Source organism: Bubalus kerabau, chromosome 5, assembly GCF_029407905.1.
Source record: "Bubalus kerabau isolate K-KA32 ecotype Philippines breed swamp buffalo chromosome 5, PCC_UOA_SB_1v2, whole genome shotgun sequence".
NCBI lineage: Eukaryota > Metazoa > Chordata > Mammalia > Artiodactyla > Bovidae > Bubalus > Bubalus kerabau.
In genome coordinates this window covers 73,150,706-73,172,444 of record NC_073628.1, presented here as the reverse complement: position 1 = coordinate 73,172,444, position 21,739 = coordinate 73,150,706, and the positions used below count along the sequence as shown (strand labels likewise).

Below are 21,739 nucleotides of genomic sequence, written 5' to 3'. Positions count from 1 at the left end.
TGGAGAAGGAAATGGCAACCCACTCCAGTGCTTAGCCTGGATAATTCTGTTTACAGAGGAGCCTGGCCGACTACAGTCCATGGGATCACAAAGAGTTGGACACAACTGAGTGACTGATTTTCATTTTCACTTTCAAAGCATTGATTAGTCATTTCCCTGTGCCTTAGGAAGATTAACTATGGTGTTCTTATCTTTGGGGAATGGGTAAAACTAAGGAAAATTCTCCTATTCATCTGAAAGTGTCATGGTGGGAAAACAGATATTGTGAGATACTTGAAGGGAGGAATACATAAATCTATTGAAAGAATAAAGTGAACAAAATGAACCAGATAAAATTGCCATTTTTCAAGGCAAAAATGATCAAAAATGATATGTTATGAGCATATGCTTTTTGTTCAACCTAAATTATCATGGTCACTATTCTCCACTATATTCAATTCACTATTTACTTAATCCAGAATTGCTATAAAATGATGACTTCAGTTGAGGAAATTCATTTTATTCAGTAATTTCATTTACTTTTACCATATGCTGAGGGACACTGTGATAAGAAACAGAAGATGAGTAGCATAGCCTTTTCCCTCAAAGAGCTCACAGTCTAGTGGAAAAAACCGCTCACACACATATACTAATTGCTATAATATCATCACAGTTAAGTAGTTTCGCCATCACTCCCTAGGGAAATCATATGGAAAGTAGTTTTCCATGATCTGTGAACTCTTAAGTGTCTGAAATACAGCAATTTCCAAAATAAAGAGGACTTGACTATTTAACATTACTGAATGGATTTTTAGCCATGAGACATTTGGCAGAAAAACACAATAAGTCTCAGAAAGTTAATTTTGTTTCTTCATAGAAGCAATGAAAACTTATTGAAGAATTAGGACCAAAGCCAAAATTTCATTATTGAATTTTTAGTGATGCTTGTAAGGATTTTTGATGAGACATCCAAATCAAAGACTTTAGGAAAGAAATTAAGTTAAATCCCCACAAATTATACTGAAACATAAGTTGACATAAACATATTGATGACTGCTGCTTCTAGAAACGAAGTGTACCTGGGTCTCCTGAATTGCAGGCAGATTCTTTATCGTCTGAGCCACTGGGAAGACCCCCTAGAACAAAATGTGCTGAGGTGATATTTTGACTAGCCTCATAATACTAAACATCAAATATTTTTCCTTTGTGTCTCCATGTGCAGAGTAAAATATTGCACTAATTATTCAGATAATTTAGTTTCTTATGAATATAGTAGGTAAGGGGTAATTTGTCCTGAGTTATGCAACTAGTTGCCTAATTGCTGAATTTTGCTCTATACAGACACAAATGTGGAGGAACCATAGGTTTATACTACTTGTCACTTTCTAACTTTTTTTCCTTAATTTACAAAGTGGCCAAGTTATGGTTGTTAGGGGCACCATAACTTCGGGTTTCCGGACATTTTCATCACTTGGAAAATCTGGAAAATGTACTGTTGTCATCGAATGCTTCTTCAGTGAGTCAAGTTGGGTTTAGCACACAAGGGCAGCCACCGCCTTAATTTTAAACATCAGGCCACCTTTAGGATTTTCAGAGCCTCACTGTGCCTTGTCTCCTGAGTGATCTGATAAAACCTCTGCAAACTTAGTGATGGCATGCCCTCCTCTTTGTTCTGGATCTGACAAGGGAAGAACAAGCTATAAGAAATAATAGCTTCTATTTTAAGGAAAATGTTGACTTGTAGATTATAATAATTTAGCCACCATATAACAATTTAGCCACCATTGAGTTTATGAACAGAGGTATGTTCTAACTCCTATTACGTTCAGTTATCTATAAATTCCTACAAGTATTTCTTTATCAATGGCAGTCTGGAAAGAGACCTTCATATGAGCATTCAAAATTATTTTCTATAAAATTCTATTTACAAAGAATGACTGAACTTGACTGTTTTCAAGTTTAAATGCTTAAGCTAAATATAGTGGAAAATTTAAGTTTAAATATTAATGACATAGATTCTAATTTTTGGCCTTGCAAAATGAAATTTTTCAAACCATTAAATAGGACATAGTTTCTAGAGAATGATAGTCAAAAGAATATGACATTCATTCCCCTTCTTTGTAATGAGATTCAGTCAGTTCAGTTCAGTCACTCAGCCATGTCCAGCTCTTTGTGACCCCATGAACCGCAGCACACCAGGCTTCTCAGTCCATCACCAACTCCTGGAGTCCACCCAAACTCATGTCCATTGAGTCGGTGATGCCATCCAACCATCTCATCCTCTGTTGTCCCCTTCTCCTCCTGCCTTCAATCTTTCCCAACATCAAGGTCTTTTCAAATGAGTCAGCTCTTCGCATCAGGTGGCCAAAGTATTGGAGTTTCAGCTTCAACATCAGTCCTTCCAATGAACACCCAGGACTGATTTCCTTTAGAAAGGACTGGTTGGATCTACTTGCAGTCCAAGAGACTCTCAAGAGTCTTCTCCAATACCACAGTCCAAAAGCATCAATTCTTCTGTGCTCAGCTTTCTTTATAGTCCAACTCTCATATCCATACATGACCACTGGAAAAGCCATAGCCTTGACTAGATGGACCTTTGTTGACAAAGTGATGTCTCTGCTTTTTAATATGCTGTCTAGGTTGTTCATAACTTTCCTTCCAAGGAGCAAGCATCTTGTAAGTCTGACACTGTTTCCCCATCTATTTGCCATGAAATGATGGGACCAGATGCCATGATCTTCATTTTCTGAATGTTGAGCTTTAAGCCAACTTTTTCACTCTCCTCTTTCACTTTCATCAAGAGGCTCTTTAGTTCTTCTTTGCTTTCTGCCATAAGGGTGGTGTCATCTGCATATCTGAGGTTATTGATATTTCTCCCGGCAATCTTGATTCCAGCTTGTGCTTCATCCAGCCCAGCATTTCTCTTGATGTACTCTGCATATAAGTTAAATAAGCAGGGTGACAATATACAGCCTTGACAAACTCCTTTTCCTGTTTAGAATTAATTTGTAATAAGATTAAATATGCATAAATAACATTTTCTGCTTTTCTAAGGTGGAAATACTGGGTCAGTTCCATGACACGTGGTCCTATAACATAAACATATTCAAGTTGTAAGTATTAAGTAAAGGAGTTAGCTTCATGAATGTGGAGGGTGAATGGAAGGACCACCAATGTGAGGTAGATCCTGTTATTTTCTTCCTCAATATCACAATGTGAGTACAAGTTGGGTTTATAGATGAAATGGGCTTCTTTGGTGGCTCAGATGGTAAAGAATCTGCCTGCAATACAGCAGACCTATCTTCAGTCCTTGGGCTGGGACAATCCCCTGGAGAAGGAAATGGAAACCCACTCCAGTAGCCTTACCTAGGTAATCCCATGGACAGAGGAGTCTGGTGGGCTATACCCCATGGGGTCACGAAGAGTCAGACACAACTTTAACTTCACTTTTCACTTTATCAATGAAGGCCAACTCTGTTACATTGGTGTACCATCTGTTAGCAATGTACATATTTCAAAATGAGTAAATATATATCAATTTCACATATAATTTAGTAGAGTCACAGTGCTTTTTTCCTTTTTTTCTTCATTGTTCTGTTTGCCTCATTCTGTCCTTTTCTAAGTATCATCATATTGAAAACTTAACTCATGGAAAAGGAACCCCTAAATCTGAAAGGAATGCTTTTTTTCATTGGAGGCTTTATTATCTAATGTTTTCTTTAAAAAAAAAAAAATCGAGTTACTTTGCTTGCATTTCTTTTTTATGTTGATGATACAGTAGAAGAGAGACAAAAATCACAGTAAGGTTATCTTGGGTATAATAGTCTGGTAGCAGAAATATAGATAGCTACAGGAATAGGACGGCTGCAACTTTCACTCACAATCTAAAATGTATCACAACTTTCAAGTGTGATCAGTATTACATTTCAATTTTCAAAAGCAAAAGACCTTCAGCATTTTTAGGGAAAAAATCTTTCAGCAACAAATACATGAGGAAAAGGTATGCACCATCAATGAAAAATCTATACAACTGCAGGTTTAAGCAGTGGAAATAATGTTGAATTTTTATTTGTTTGTGTATTTATTTACTCCCACAAAGGATCTGAGGATGTAAGGAATAGTATCTATGAGAGGTTTTGCAAATCCTCTAGTATGTAATGTTGTTCTAAAGCATGTGTTGGGTTGTGGCAGAAATGAAGAGTTAGTAGGAGGAGCAACTGAATAGCCTGCATTTTTTGGAAACATGATTTATATTGGTGACAATGTTGACATGTGAATTCTGTTAGGACATCAATAAAGTTGACATGTTTTTAATTCTGATGAAAATCACCTGAGGCACTGAAGAATTTTATTGGCTCCCAAAACGTCAGACCCTTTCAAGATCTAAGCTGTCCACATATTTTGCCCTAAATGATGCTTCTTACTGACCAAATTACTATTTGCGATCCATAGCCCAAGTTATCTCCTCTGTGAAGACTTCCTGTCTAGATTAGGTTAAATTAGATGCTCTATCTGATGTATGTGGAAAGAAAAAGGAATAAATGAATATGTATTTTAGAGGTCCCCATTTAAAAACATGTGTCTGTACATATGTACACACAAACACACACAGACTCCAGTAGGACAGACATTACGTTCGCTGTGTTTAGTATCTGGCATGTTGCTGTTGTTGCTCAGTGGCCCAGTCATGCCCAACTCTTTGCAACCCCATGGATTGCAGCATGCCATACCTCCCTGTCCCTCACCATCTCCCGAAGTTTGCCAGAATTCATTTCCATTGCATCAGTGATGCCATCCAGCCATCTCATCATCTGATACCCTCTTCTCCTTCTGCCCTCAATCTTTCCCAGCATCAGGGACTTTTCCAATAAGTTGGCTGTTCACATCAGATGACCAAAATACTGGGACTTCAGCTTCAGCATCAGTCCTTCCAACAAGTTATCAGGGTTGATCTCCCTTAAGATTAACTGGTTTGATTCCTTGTTATCCAAGGGACTCTCAGGAGTCTTCTCCATCACCACAGTTCGACGGCATCAATTCTTTGGTGCTCTGCCTTCTTTACAGTCCAGCTTTCACAACTGTCTGTGACCACCAGGAAGACTATAGTCTTGAGCATATGTTGGCAGAATAATGTCTCTGCTTTTCAACACACTGTCTAGGTTTGTCATAGCTTTCCAGCCAAGGCATGTTAGTGCTAATAAATATTTTTTGAATGAATGAACAAATTAATTAATGAATAAAATAATGGTATATCAAACACAAGAAAGCAATATAATTTGCAAGGGAAAAAACATCTTTCTAAATTTCAGTAAGGATCATTTCTTTTTTTTTTAATGTATGACTGTAATTTTTATTTATTTATGTTTTGCACTGTAATTTCTTTTTTTTGGGGGGGGGGTATTACTTTGCCAACAAAGGTTTGTCTAGTCAAGGCTATGGTTTTTCCTGTGGTCATGTATGGATAGGAGAGTTGGACTGTGAAGAAGGCTGAGCGCCGAAGAATTGGTGCTTTTGAACTGTGGTGTTGGAGAAGACTCTTGAGAGTCCCTTGGACTGCAAGGAGATCCAACCAGTCCATTCTGAAGGAGATCAGCCCTGGGATTTCTTTGGAAGGAATGATGCTAAAGCTGAAACTCCAGTACTTTGGCCACCTCATGCGAAGAGTTGACTCATTGGAAAAGCCTCTGATGCTGGGAGGGATTGGGGGCAGGAGGAGAAGGAGACGACAGAGGATGAGATGGCTGGATGGCATCACTGACTCGATGGACGTGAGTCTGAGTGAACTCCGGGAGTTGGTGATGGACAGGGAGGCCTGGCGTGCTGCGATTCATGGGGTCACAAAGAGTCAGACACAACTGAACAACTGATCTGATCTGATCTGATTTTTATTTTTATTTATTTTTTTAAAATTTAAATTTATTTATATTAATTGGAGGCTAATTACTTTACAGTATTTTATTGGTTTTGCCATACATTAACATGAATCCACCACGGGTGTACACGTGTTCCCCATCCAGAGCCCCCTCCCACCTCCCTCCCCGTACCATCCCTCTGGGTCATCACAGTGCACCAGCCCCAAGCATCATGTATCCTGCATTGAACCTGGACTGGCGAGTCATTTCATATATGGTATTATACATGTTTCAATGCCATTCTCCCAAATCATCCCACCCTCACCCTCTTCCACAGAGTCCAAAAGACTGTTCTATACATCTGTGTCTCTTTTGCTATCTTGCATACAGGATTATCATTACCATCTTTCTAAATTCTATATATATGCGTTAGTATACTGTATTGGTGTTTTTCTTTCTGGCTTACTTCACTCTGGCTCCAGTTTCATCCACCTCATTAGAACTAATTCAAATGTATTCTTTTTAATGGCTTAGTAATACTCCATTGTGTATATGTACCACAGCTGTCTTATCCATTCATCTGCTGATGGACATCTAGGTTGCTTCCATGTCCTGGCTATTATAAACAGTGCTGCGATGAACATTGGGGTTCACATGTCTCTCTCAATTCTGGTTTCCTCAGTGTGTATGCCCAGCAGTGGGATTGCTGGGTCATAAGGCAGTTCTATTTCTAGTTTTGTAAGGAATCTCCACACTGTTCTCCATAGTGGCTGTACTAGTTTGCATTCCCACCAACACAGTAAGAGGGTCCCCTTTTCTCCACACCCTCTCCAGCATTTATTGCTTGTAGACTTTTGGATCGCAGCCATTCTGACTGGTGTGAAGTGGTACCTCATTGTGGTTTTGATTTGCATTTCTCTGATAATGAGTGATGTTGAGCATCTTTTCATGTGTTTGTTAGCCATATGTATGTCTTCTTTGGAGAAATGTCTGTTTAGCTCTTTGGCCCATTTTTTGATTGGGTCATTTATTTTTCTGGAGTTGAGCTGTAGGAGTTGCTTGTATATTTTTGAGATTAGTTGTTTGTCAGTTGCTTCATTTGCTATTATTTTCTCCCATTCTGAAGGCTGTCTTTTCACCTTGCTTCTAGTTTCCTTTGTTGTGCAGAAGCTTTTAACTTTAATTAGGTCCCATTTGTTTATTTTTGCTTTTATTTCCAATATTCTGGGAGGTGGGTCATGGAGGATCCTGTTGTGATTTATGTCGGAGAGTGTTTTGCCTATGTTCTCCTCTAGGAGTTTTATAGTTTCTGGTCTTACATTTAGATCTTTAATCCATTTTGAGTTTATTTTTGTGTATGGTGTTAGAAAGTGTTCTAGTTTCATTCTTTTACAAGTGGTTGACCAGTTTTCCCAGCACCACTTGTTAAAGAGATTGTCTTTTCTCCATTGTATATTCTTGCCTCCTTTGTCAAAGATAAGGTGTCCATATGTGCGTGGATTTATCTCTGGGCTTTCTATTTTGTTCCATTGATCTCTATTTCTGTCTTTGTGCTAGTACCATACTGTCTTAATGACTGTGGCTTTGTAGTAGAGCCTGAAGTGAGGCAGGTTGATTCCTCCAGTTCCATTCTTCTTTCTCAAGATTGCTTTGCCTATTTGAGGTTTTTTTATCTCCACACAAATTGTGCAATTATTTGTTCTAGCTCAGTGAAAAATACCATTGGTAGCTTGATAGGGATTGCATTGAATCTTTATTGGCTAGATAGACTTTTATGTTACTAGTCAAATTATATGTGACTTGAAAGTTATGAGACTGAATGCTTTAGTAACTATTTAGTATTCATTAATTTATTTATAAAATTATCTACTCAATAAACAGATTAAAATCATCATCTAAACTAGTTTTCTCATTCATTCGAGTAATAACAATTGAACCTTGAAATGAGTCTTGTTCCATAAATAAGATTTTAGTATGTATTATCTTTTACAAGGAAGGATACCAGAGTCATGTCTATTTTACAACAAGTTCATCATTTTCTGTGTGGATGAAGGGAGGGGCTGGAGAATGATCTGAATCAATCATTTAGGGGATGACTAGTACAACAGCCTAGTATTCCTAAGTAGACCTTCAAACAGCTTGTTTTACTGGCTACAGTATATACTGAATACAAGTTTTCATTTACTTTGCAGATTTCAAAAGCTATATCTTACAGGATTTGCAATGGCACATTTTTCAAAACATACCCCAAAACCATAATTAGTATTTAGAGAAGATATTGATTGATATACATAAGTTTTGCATGAGTATATGATGTCAACTGAAGGAGCATTTTTCTTTTAAAAGTATTTTATCATTAACTAAATGGAATATCACATTTGATATCAACACTTAAGTCTATCTTAAAAAAATCAATAAACTAGAGAAAATGAACAAAATACTTGAAGCAAATGAATATTTTCTTTTTTGACATGAAGTGGGGAAATATATGCCAACCCATGTAGACAGAGGTATATGTACTTACTGACAAAGATTAGGTTTCAGATGTCATGAAAACAGTATATTTTAGTTTATTTTAAAGAGTTCAAGATCTTATTACTTAAAATTTTAACTGAAAAAACGAAAATTAAATAAAACGCAAAAGACAAATGTATGACATCCAGTGAAATGCCTACTGATTTCTCAATTCAGTAAAATAATATTGAATAGTGGAAATAATTTAATATTAAAAATGAATAAAGTACAGGCCCACCTAATCTTCTTAACTAGCTCTGTGACATTAGGCAAAGGCTATTTATATAACATTCACATTGTGATAATAATGTTACATAGTGTTTACATTATATTATGTATTATAAGAAATCTAGGCATTTAAAGAATGAAAAATATGCATATATCCTATGCAAAGATTATGCTATTTTTTATAAGGGACTTGAGCATCTTCAAGTCCCTTATATAAACAATCAGAACTGGACGTGAAACAATGAACTGGTTCCAAATTGAGAAAGGAGTACGTTAAGGCTGTATACTGTCACCCTGCTTATTTAACTTATATGCAGAGTACATTATGCGAAATGCTGGGCTGGATGAAGCACAAGTTGAAATCAAGATTGCTGGGAGAAATATCAATAACCTCAGATATGCAGATGATACCACCCTTATGGCAGAAAGTGAAAAGGAACGAAAGAGTCTCTTGATGAAGGTGAAAGAATGAAAAAGCTGGTTTAAAACTCAACATTCAAAAAACTAAGATCATGGCATCCAGTCCCATCACTTCATGGCAAATAGATGGGGAAAAAATGGAAACAGTGGCAGACTATTTTCTTGGGCTCTGAAATCCCTGCAGATGGTGACTGCAGCCATGGAATTTAAAGACACTTGCTCCTTGGAGGAAAAGCTATGACAAACCTAGACAGCATATTAAAAAGCAGAGACATTACTTTGCCAACAAAGGTCCATCTAGTCAAAGCTGTGGTTTTTCCAGTAGTCATGTATGGATGTGAGAGTTGAACCATAAAGAAAGCTGAGAGCAGAAGAATTGTTGCTTTTGAACTGTGGTGTTGGAGAAGACTTTTGAGAGTCCCTTGGACTGCAAGGAGATCCAATCAGTCAATCCTAAAGGAAATCAGTCCTGAATATTCATTGGAAGGACTGATGCTGAAGTTGATGCTCCAATACTTTGGCCACCTGATGCAAAGAACTGACTCATTGGAAAAGACCCTGTTGCTGGGCAAGATTGAAGGTGGGAGGAGAAGGGGACAACAGAGGATGAGATGGCTGAATGGCATCTCTGACTCAATGCACATGAGTTTGAGTAAACTCTGGGAGTTGGTGATGGACAGGGAAGCCTAGCGTGCTGCAGCCCGTGGGGTCACAAAGAGTTGGACACAACTGAGCAACTGAACTGAACTGAATTTGAGAATCCTCAAATTTTGGTATCCATGGGGGTGCTGTAACCAATTCCCTGCAGATACTAAGAGGCAACTGTACTTTGAAAACAGGCATTCCAATTATATATATCTGTGTGGCCTAAATTTCTTCTGTGTAGACATAAATCACATATTTCATCATACCTAAATTATGATGAAATAGTTTCAAGTAACACAGGAAGAACTAAGGCCCTACAGAACTTATTTGCAATTCATCATTTTAGCACTGCCTGATGTTTTAAATTCCACTTGTAAAAAGAACCATGAAAATGATATCACTTTAAAGCCATCAAGATTACTAACTGTATCATAGAATAAACATGTAGAAGAACAATTTAAATATTGTAGGAGAGATTAGGCATCCAGACTCTAGCTAAGTTTCTTTTAAGCCATTTTGGGGAACAAAGCACAATTCAAACTATTTTACCCAGAGACAGAGCTAATGACAGCAAGGTCACTAGTTCAGTTCCCATGAGAGCCATTAGCTGTGTTTCATTTGACTGTCACAGACTTGCTCCCCTCTTAACCATGAATCACCATCCTTCACATTCATACTGGTGGTTACAAAGGAAATTTGGCAAGATTATTTGGATGCGTAAGCAAAAGTCTCTCCCATCTGCCATAAAAAAAACTCAGAGATCAAGCCCCAGTGATATGACATCATCTAGCTGACCACGGCAGAGAAGGCAATGGCAACCCACTCCAGTACTCTTGCCTGGGAAATCCCATGGACGGAGGAGCCTGGTAGGCTACAGTCCATGGGGTCACGAAGAGTTGAACAGGACTGAGCAACTTCACTTTCATGCACTGGAGAAGGAAATGGCAACCCACTCCAGTATGCTTGCCTGGAGAATCCCAGGGATGGGAGCCTGGTGGGCCGCCGTCTATGGGGTCGCACAGATCTAACATGACTGATGTGACTTAGCAGCAGCAGCTGACCATGGTGTTTTTTATTATCATCATCATTGCCATCATGATGATGCTGGCAATATAGCATCATGGGCAAAAAGCAGGCTCTGGAATCAGAATGTCCAGGTTTGAGTCTGTACTTCCCATTTCCTAGCTCAATAACTTAGACTAGTTAGTTATTTTCCTAATGTTCAAAGCAGGTATTATAATAGTATGGTGAAGAATGAATGTATAAATCATGTAGAAAATTCCTGATACGTATTATATACTCAGTAAATACTGTTGTTATTATCTTTCAGTTGTCATTGTCATATAGGCATTTGTTGTTATTGTTGTTTAGTTGCTAAGTCATGTCCTATACTTTTGTGACCCCATGGACATAGCCCACCAGGGTCCTCTAACCATGGGATTTCCCAGGCAAGAATACTGGAGTGGGTTGCCATTTCCTCCTCCAGAGGATCTACCTGACCCAGTGATGGAACCCAAGTCTCCTGCTTGGCAGGTGGATTCTTTACCGTTGAGCCACTTGTGAAGCCTATGGACTATTTAGCTCTTGCTAAAAAGCATATGTGTGAGTTTCCTACCACTTCTGGGTGGCTTAAAACAGCAGAAATGTATTCTCTTACAGTTTTAGAAGCTGAAAGTTTGGAATGTAAGTACTGTCGGGACTATATTCCCTCCAAAGCCTCTAGAAAATAACCATTTCTTGCCTCTTCCAACTGCTAGTAGCCCCAGTTGCTCTTTGGCTTATGACAGGATGAAGCCAATCTCTGCCCCCCATCTTCTCCCTGTGAACATTTTCTCCCTGTGTGTGTCTGTAACAAAATTTCCCTCTTCTTTTATATCAGTCCTTTGGATTTAGAGCTCTCCCAAATCCAGTATAAACTTAAGTTAACTTGATCACATCTGCAAAGACCCCATTTCCAAATAAGGTCACATTTACAAGTACCAGGGGTTAGGACTTACACATATCTTGGGGGGTGGGGGCACAAACCCACAATAGCATACAAAATGAAAAAAAGAGAGAGAGAAAAGAAGGACACATGGAGATGAGGTAAAGCAGAGTAGAAGATCTGATGGTAGTATTTATTTGGGGAAATAGACAGTAAATAGCTTAGAAAATATTAGTAAGTCTTGACCTATAGCTACAATAACAGAGCAAATGTGCCTGAGGTCAAGCCCTGCAAAAATACCTTCGGGCCGTGAGTGAGAAAGTCAGGCAAGCAGACTTCTTCTGCGGGTAGTGGCAAAATTCTGTGAGCATCCTGATGTAACTCCGGCTAAGTTACTTAGCACAGTCCTGCAAATGGCATCCTCTCTTTCTCATCATTATTGAGGCAGATTCCATGGGCCCTGCATTGGATGTGATGATCTTTGAAACCCAAAGAAAGTGATGATCTGAGGCCAGCAGTTGCCCTAAGGCCTGGATACCCCCTGGAGAGGGTCTTGTGTTGTACAACGTGTTTAAGCAAGCTCTTGGTCTAAGCCATAGTCCAGTCAAAGCTTGACTGTGTGTGTAAATAGTGTTTTCCTACTGGGCAGTTTGACCCAAAAAAAAAGAGAATGTCTGATAAGTCTTCTGCCTGAAAGAGCCAAAAAGGATGAGGAACTGGAGGCATCAGCCCATCATGGATTTAATATATGATTTGGGAAGTCTGCATCTGGTGGCTCAGATGGTTAAGAGTCTGCCTGCAATGCAAGAGACCTAGGTTCAATCCCTGGATTGGGCAGATCCCCTGGAGAAGGGCATGGCAACTCACTCTAGTATTCTTACCTGGAGAATTCCATGGACAGAAGTACCTGGTAGACTAGTCCATAGGGTTGCACAGAGTTGGACATGACTGAAGCAACTTAGCATGACTTAGGACATCATATCACATCACCATGTCTAGTTTTCTTCTTCTGAAAATCAGTGTTCAGCTTCCATTGTACTGACTCAAGTAAATATGTTCTCACAATGGCAAAATGCAGTTCACCATAGCAAAACCTCTGTGGGAGTATGCTGTATACTTTGGTCATAGTTTTATAATTTAATTTAGGAGTTAATCTCTCTGCCAGTGAGATTATGGGACAGGACTACAGGTATAGGCAAAAAATGGTGATGAGAGAATCTGATATTTGAAATGGATACATTTCCCAAAAGAAGAGCATAAAACTCTCTGGATCGAATTCAGATAGAAAGCTGGCAAAATGCCAGATGTGTAATTGCATCTTGAACTGAGCTATAATCCTCACCACTTATGAAAACAATAAGGATGAGAAAAACAATAAACCACATTTATTTTGAACAATGGTATTTGCTTAGCATTTCTTATATAATATTTCCTTAACACTTTGATTAAGAATTGAGAGTTAGAATAATAATGCTGTTTTTGTGCGGGGACGCAAAAGGAAATGTATTTGGAGCAGGGACAAAATAGTTCATTCTGCAGGGGGAAGTCTGTATATTGTGATGAAAAAGAAAATGTGTGTTGTTTTCTGGAAAGAGAAATTTATGTATGTATTTTTTAAAACAACTTTTTAGGTTTACGACGTATGTGTATAAGGTCTTTGTACATAACAGTGTGGGTTTTACACCAAGTCAAGAAGCAACAGTGAAAACATTAGCTGGGCGTCCAGAGAGAGGAGCCAATGTCACTGTGACTGTTCTTAACCACACGGCCATAGACGTGAGATGGGTGAAACCAAGTAAGTCAGCTTTGTGCTTCTTTATTTCCCCTTCCTGTGTTTGTATCAAAATGAATTTTAAAAGAACAGATTTTTGAAATGACAGTAATGAAAAGCCAAGTTCCCTGTGCTTTTCTTTTTCAAAGGAAGTTCTTTCTCCTCCTTTCCATTCTTGGACCTTCTCTTCCTTCTTCTATTCCTTTCGGATTGGGAATGTAGCTTCTGTTACACCAGTCAATTTTGATAAAAGCGTCCATGTATTAATTTTTTTATTAGCAATGACCCCTGTTCTTATTTTTAGTGGAGTATAGTTGATTTATGATGCTGTGCTAGTTTCAGGTTACAGTAAAGTGATTCAGTTGCTGTGGTTGTTCAGTCACCCACTCGTGTCTGACTCTTTGCGACCCCATGGACTGCAGCACACCACGCCTCCCTGTCCCTCACCACCTCCCGAAGTTTGCCACAGTTCATGTCCATTGTATCGGTTATGCCATCCAGCCATCTCATCCTCTGATGCCTTCTTTCCCAGCACCAGGGACTTTTCCAATGAGTTAGCTGTTCATATCAGATGACCAAAATCCTGGAGCTTTAGCTTCACTAACAGTCTTTCCAACGAATTTTCAGGGTTGATTTCCCTTAAGATTGACTGGTTTGAGCTCCTTTCTTTCCAAGGGACTTTCATGAGTCTCCTCCGGCACCACCGTTTGAAGGCATCAATTCTTTGGCACTCTAGCTTCTTTATGGTGTAGCTCTCACAACCATACGTGGCCACTGGGAAAACCATCATCTTAACTATATGGACCTCTATGGGGAGAGTAATGTCTCTGCTTTTCAACACTGTCTAGGTTTGTCGTAGCTTTCCTGCTGTAAAGCAATTGTCTTCTGATTTCATGGCTGCAGTCACCATCCACAGTGATTTTGGAGCCTAAGAAGAGGAAATCCATCACTACTTCCACCTTTTCCCCTTCTATTTCCATGAAGTAATGGGGCTGGATGCCATGATCTTAGTTTTTTTAATATTCAGTTTTAAGCCAGCTCTTTCACTCTCTTTCTTCACCCTCATCAAGAGGCTCTTTAGTTCCTTCTCACTTTCAGCCATTAGAGTGGTATCATCCTCATATCTGAAGTTGTTGATGTTTCTCCCACCTTTCTTAATTCCAGCTTGTAACCCAGACCAGCATTTCTCAGCATATAGGTTAAACAAACAGAGTAACAGCAGACAGCCCTGTCATACTCCTTTCTCAATGTTGAACCAATCAGTTGTTCCATACAGGGTTCTAACTGTTGCTTCTTGACCCGCATACAGGTTTATCAGGCTACAGGTAAGATGGTCTGGTATTCCCATCTCTTTAAGAACTTTCCACAGTTTGTTATGATCTACACAGTCAAAGACTTTAATATAGTCATTGAAACAGAGATAGGTTTTTTTCTGGAATTCCCTGGCTTTCCCTATATTCCAGCAAATATTGACAATTTGATCTCTGCTTTTTCTTCCTTTTCTAAACCCAGCTTGGACATCTGGAAGTTCTTGGTTCACATAATGCTGAAGCCTAGCATGCAAGATTTTAGCATGACCTTACTAGCATGGGAGATGAGTGCAATTGTCCGGTGGTTAGCACATTCTTTAGTGCTACCCTTCTTGGCAATTGGGATGAGGATTGACCTTTTCCAGTCCTGTGGCCACTGCTGGGTCTTCCAGATTTGCTGACACAGTGAATACAAAACCTTGATGGCATCATCCTTTAGGGTTTTGAATAGTTCTACTGGAATTCCATCACATCCACTAGCTTTAGTTAACAGCAGTTCTTCCTAAGGCACACTTGACTTCATTCTCCAGAATGTCTAGCTCTGGGTGACTGACCACACCATCATAGTAATCCTGTTCATTAAGATCTTTTTTGTAGAGTTCTCCTGTGTATTCTTTCCATCTCTTCTTGATCTCTTCAGTATCTACTAGGTCTCTACTGTTTCTGTCCTTTATTGTGCCCATCTTTGGGTGAAATGTTACCTTGATATCTCCAGTTTTCCTGAAGAGATTCCTAGTCTTTCCCCTTCTGTTGTTTTCTTCTAGTTTTATGCACTGTTTGTTGAAGAAGGCCTTCTTGTCTCTCTGTGCAGTTTTTTTGGAACTCTGTGTTTAGTTGGATATATCTTTTCCTTTCTCCCTTGTTTTTCACTTCTCTTCTTTCTTTAGCCATCTGTAAAGCCTCCTCAGGTAACCACTTTGCCTTCTTACTTTTCTTTATCTTTGGGGTGGTTTTGTTCACTGCTTCCTGTACAGTATTATGGACCTCCGTCCATAGTTCTTCAGGCACACTGTTTATTAGATCTAAGTCCTTGTATCTACTTGTTACCTCCACTGCATATTCATATGGAATTTGATTTAACTCATGCCTAGTGATTTCCCCTGCTTTCTTTAGTTTAAGCCTGAATTTTTCTATGAGAAGCTGATGCTCTGAGCCATAGTCAGCTCCAGGTCTTTTTGTTGACTGTATACAGCTTATTCATCTTCAGCTACAAAGAATGTAATTGGTTTGATTTCGGTATTAACCATTTGGTGATGTCCAAGTGTAAAGTCATCTCTTGTATTGTTGAAAAAGGGTATTTGCTATGACCAGTACATTCTTTTGGCAGAATTCAGTTAACTTTCACCCTGCTTCATTTTGTTCTCCAAGACCAAATTTGCCTGTTACTCCAGTTATGTTTTGACTTCCTTCTGTTACATTCCAATCCCCAGTGATGACTGGAACATCTTTTTTATTTTTGGTGTTAGTTCCTGGAGGTCTTCTAGGTCTTCATGGAACTGATCAACTTCAGTTTCTTTGGCATCCATGGTAGGGGCATAGACTTGAATTACTCTGTTGTGGAATGGCTTACCTTGGAAACAACCTGAGATCATTCTGTCATTTTTGAGATTACACCCAAGTACTGCATTTTGGACTCTTTTGTTGACTATGAGGGCTACTCCATTTCTTCTATGGATTCTTGCCCACAGTAGTAGATATAGTGCTTATCTAGATTAAATTTGCCCACTCCTGTCCATTTTAGTTCACAGATTCCTAAGATGTCAATGTTTATCCTTACCATCTCCTGCTTGACCACATCCAATTTACCTTGATTCATGGACTTAACATTCCAGGTTCCTATGCAGTACTGTTCTTTGCAGCATCAGATTTTACTTTCATCACCAGACACATCCACAAATGAACATCCTTTCTGCTTTGGCCTACGGCTTCATTCTTTCTGGGGCTATTAGTAGTTCTCCTCCACTCTTCCCCAGTAGCATATTGGACATCTTCAGACCTGTGGACTCATCTTTTGATGTCCTATCTTTTTGTCCCTTTACACAGTTTATGAGGTTCTCACGGCGAGTATACTGGGGTGGTTTACCATTCCCTCCTCCAGTGCAGCAGATCATACTTTGTCAAAACTCTCTGCTATGACCCGTAAGTCTTGGGTAGCCCTACATGGCATGGCTCATAGATTCACTGAGTTATGCAAGCCCCTTCACATGACAGGGCTGTGATCTGTGAAGGGGATAGTTGATTTACGATGCTGTGCTACTACAGTAAAGTGATTCAGTTATACATATATATATAAATATATTCTTTTTTATATTCTCTTTCATTATATGTTATCATAAGATATTGAGTATAGTTCCCTGTGCTACACTTTGTTGTTTATCTGTTTTATAATAGTAATATCTATATTTTAATACCAAACTCCTAATTTATCCCTCTCCCGACCTCCCCTTTGATAACCATATGTTTATTTTCTACATATAAGAGTCTGTTTTGTAGATAAGTTCACTTTTATCTTTTTTTAAGATTCTACATGTAAGCAGTATTATATGATATTTGTATTTCTCTGTCTGACTTACTTCACTTAGTGTGGTATTCTCTAGGTCTGCCCTTGTTACTGCAAATGGCATAGTTTTATTCTTTTTAAGAGCTGAAAAACATTCCATTTTATATATGTAACACATCTTTGTCCATTCCTCTCTCAGTGGACATTTAGCTTGTTTCCTTGTATTGGCTTTTGTAAATAGTGCTGCTATGAACATAGGGGAGGAGTGCATGTATCTTTTTGAACTATGTTTTTCTCTGGTTATATGCTCAGGTGGTGGCTCAGACGGTAAAGCATCTGCCTGCAATGCGGAAGACCCAGGTTCAATCCCCGGGTTAGGAAGGTCCCCTGGAGAAGGAAATGGCAACCCACTCCAGTACTCTTGCCTAGAAAACTCCATGGATGGAGGAGCCTGGTGGGCTACAGTCCATGGGGTCGCAAAGAGTCGGACATAACTGAGTGACTTCACTCACTCACTCACTATATGCCCAGGAGTGGGATTGTAGGGTCATCAGATCAGATCAGTCGCTCAGTCGTGTCCGATTCTTTGCGACCCCATGAATCGAAGCACGCCAGGCCTCCCTGTCCATCACCAACTCCCGGAGTTCACTCAGACTCACATCCATTGACTCAGTGATGCCACCTAGCCATCTCATCCTCTGTCGTCCCCTTCTCCTCCTGCCCCCAATCCCTCCCAGCATCAGAGTCTTTTTTTTTTTTAAAACCTGAAACACTGTATTAGTTTTGAGTCAACTCTTCGCATGAGGTGGCCAAAGTACTGGAGTTTCAGCCTTAGCATCATTCCTTCCAAAGAAATCCCAGGGCTGATCTCCTTCAGAATGGACTGGTTGGATCTCCTTGCAGTCCAAGGGACTCTCAAGAGTCTTCTCCAATACCACAGTTCAAAAGCATCAATTCTTCGGCACTCAGCCTTCTTCACAGTCCAACTCTCACATCCATACATGACCACAGGAAAAATACGGTAGCTCTATTTTTAGTTTTATAAGGAATCTCCATACTTTTCTCTATAGTGGCTGTACCAGTTTACATTCCCACCAATAGTGTGGGACAGTTCCCTTTTCTCCCCACCCTCTCTAGCATATAATATTTGTAGACTTTTTGCAGATGCCATTCTGACCAGTGTGAGGTGGTACCTCATTGTAGTCTTGATTTATATTTCTCTAATAATTAGTAATGTTGAGCATTGTTTTATGTGCTTTTGGGCCATCTGTACATCTTCTTTGGAGAAATGTCTTTTTAGATCTTCTACCCATTTTTGATTGGACTACTTGTTTTTTTTTTTTTTTTAATATTGAGCAGTATGAGCTGTTTATGTATTTTGGAGATTAATCCCTTATCAGTTGCATTGTTAGCAAATATTTTCTCTAATTCTGCAAGTCTTTTTGATACAGTATAATACTCTGCACTTTCCTACAGAGGTCTGCCCCCAGTCTCATCCGTAACTCATCATTAATTAGCAAGATCCATTTAGTAGAATTGTGGTAATGTGATGGATCTTTCCAAGTGAATCTTCATCAGTACTGGTGATAGCCAGGGTTCCAGCTTGACACAGCCAACAAAACCTGGCCACCATCACTGAACTTGATTTGATAACACAGGGACTCACCCTTGGCCCATTCAGAACATGACTTTACAGGCAGTTAGAAGAGCTCACATATGGATCTAGTCTGCTTCTGTGTCTTTGCTGCTGCTGCTGCTAAATTGCTTCAGTCATGTCCAACTCTGTGCGACCCCATAGATGGCAGCCCACCAGGCTCCCCCATCCCTGGGATTCTCCAGGCAAGAACACTGGAGTGGGTTGCCATTTCCTTCTCCAACGCATGAAAGTGAAAAGTGAAAGTGAAGTCGCTCAGTCGTGTCCGACTCTTAGCAGTCCCATGGACTGCAGCCTACCAGGCTCCTCCATCCATGGGATTTTCCAGGCAAGAGTCCTGGAGTGGGGTGCCATTGCCTTCTCCACCTGCATCTTTAGAAACCACATAATTGAAATTTCAGCTATGGTTGGTCAGAAGAGTAGCATTTACCAGCTGATCTGTTAATTTTTAGTGATCCATGGTTGGACGACATCACTGACTCAATGCACATGAGTTTGAGCAAACTCCAGAAGATACTGAAGGACAGGGAAGCCTGGCGTACTGCAGTTCATGGGGTCACAAAGAGTCAGACACAACTTAGCGACTGAACAACAAATGTCACAATCAGAAAAAAACAAGACTGTATATATCATGGCACTATATATTATAATCCTTCTTAGAAGTATCACTTTTGATCTGGCAAATAGTTAATCAGAACTTGCTAGGAAACTACCAAGTATTAAGAAATATCTGACTTGGAAATCCCTATTAAAATATGTGTTTTATGAAAGTAAACTGTATCTATTAGGATAATCATCTGCTAGTATATAAAAAGACGAAAAATGACGCCTGGTTGGGCAATTGCAACCTTCCGATTTTGATTTTGTTATAGCCTAAGAGAAATTTTATTTTATTTAGAACACCTTCCTATTTTATTTAGAACACCTTGAGTGAATTTGCCCCTGTTATATCAGTTATGGATTAAAACCAGTGTCAGGTGACATTAATTGTAAATTAAAATTGGCATTGGTTATGTTGATCTACATTGCTACTAAATAAGCCATTTTTATAAAAAACTATTTACTAGGGTTTTATAAGGTTGCAGATTTCTAATGATCTGTGTCACCTCTGTTGGGACCTCTTAAGCCATTTACATGGAAGAATATAAGTTAACTGATGCTTGTGATTACTTCCTGAGACACTTCTAGGAAAAGATACAAAAGTTTTTATATGGAGATGGATTTTTATGTATAATATATTTTCACTCATCTCCTTTCTATTTCGCCCTCGATACCTGAATCATCTTAAAAGCCTACTCGGGAAGGTGGATGCCCTCCCCGCATCTGACATTTGAATACTTCTGTTGAGATCCAGCGACTGAATTTTCACCAATATAGTTCCTTTATGTTATAATTGCATGCCTGAAGTAAGCATGCTTATAAAAACTGACAAACCTAATAGATCTGAAGCAGCTCACTGAAATTTCATTACCTTGGTAATCTGAACCTCTGACCTTCGGGATGTAGGTAATGCAATCTGCTGTTATTTCCATTCATACCTTAGAAATTTTTCAGATAACTATTTGTGAGTACAAAGGTTAACTCTCAGAAGAGGGTCAGCTCTGTGAAAGCGTGTTGCATTATCATTTTCTTTCTTCTTGAAACCGGCTATCCGAAAGTAAATTAACAAGTCTCTCGGCTGTGAAAGAGCCACCTCTTTTTTGCAATTTTAATTTCAATTGTTTTCTTGATTTGTGGGATAAAATGGCACCTTGTCTACCATGCTCAAAGGAACAAAACTATAAGTTGAAAGTCATGAATAAACTTACATTTATTTAATAAAAACCATAAAATGCATTTTTAAAATATATTTTCTCTTAATTATGACCCTCCACATGGACACACCATTTTCCAAGTAAAATATCTCTGGTAAATTTTTACCAATCACAGATTAATGGGGATAAGTTATTAAAGTTTTAAAAGTGCCCACTTTAAACGTTTCCATCACTATGTGAGGTCCTATGAGGAAAATGCACCCTGCATCTGTTCAGTTAATTTTTTAGGGCAAATATTACAAACTGGTAGCGCCGGGCCATATTTACTTCCCCATCCTCCACACATTGTCTTGCTGGCAGTATTTGAAAAATAAAATAATATTTTGCTGCTGCTGTTGCTTCAGTCATGTCCGACTCTGTGCAACCCCATAGATGGCAGTCCACGAGGCTCCCCCGTCCCTGGGATTCTCTAGGCAAGGACACTGGAGTGGGTTGCCGTTTCCTTTTCCAGTGCATGAAAGTGAAAAGTAAAAGTGAAGTCACTCAGTCGTGCCTAACTCTTAGCAACCCCATGGACTGCAGCCTACCAGGCTCCTCCATCCATGGGATTTTCCAGGCAAGAGTACTGGAGTGGGGTGCCATTTAGCAATTAGAAGCTTCCACACAAAGATGATAATTTGGGAATTGATTTGAAAAACCCAGTAATTGATTGAAACTCTTCCCACATTGCTGAAGGGAGAATATCCTCTGACACTGGCCTCCCCTTTCTACAGGCTGCAGCCCCCTTCTCCCTGGTCCTTAGAGAAAGATGTGGTTCTTGTCCCTACTTTTTATATAAAAGAAAATAGTTCAATCTAATGAAATACGATGAAAATAAATGATTTCATTGGAGAAAATTCACATTTTTATAGGAAGAGATACAAAATATCACTTAAGTTATTCATACAGCCCCAGGAGTTAGCAACTGCACCTTGGTGACTTATCCCAAATTACAGCTAGTCAGTAGCACTTCTCCAACTTAAGCATCCCATTTTCAGCTATTTCTCCTGCATGTGACCTTAATGGTTATTAGCACTTTGTCAAGAGTGATTTAGTGAGATCCTTCCCATTTTGACTGCTCACTCTAAAACAAATGGTGAAAAATGCCCATGAGGGAAAAGTGTAGAAAGGCAGCACCTCTTCTGAGGT

At 39.2% G+C, this 21,739-nt stretch overlaps 1 protein-coding gene across 1 annotated transcript in view; it reads left to right on the top strand.

Annotated features, from left to right (window-relative positions):
• The window catches only part of USH2A (usherin), a 1,013,951-nt gene that overhangs the window by 710,502 nt on the left and 281,710 nt on the right, over positions 1–21,739 (top strand). Inside the window, exon 47 of the mRNA XM_055581875.1 lies at positions 13,194–13,357. Coding sequence (XP_055437850.1) covers positions 13,194–13,357 — 164 coding nt within the window. The remainder of the gene's footprint in view (positions 1–13,193; positions 13,358–21,739) is intronic.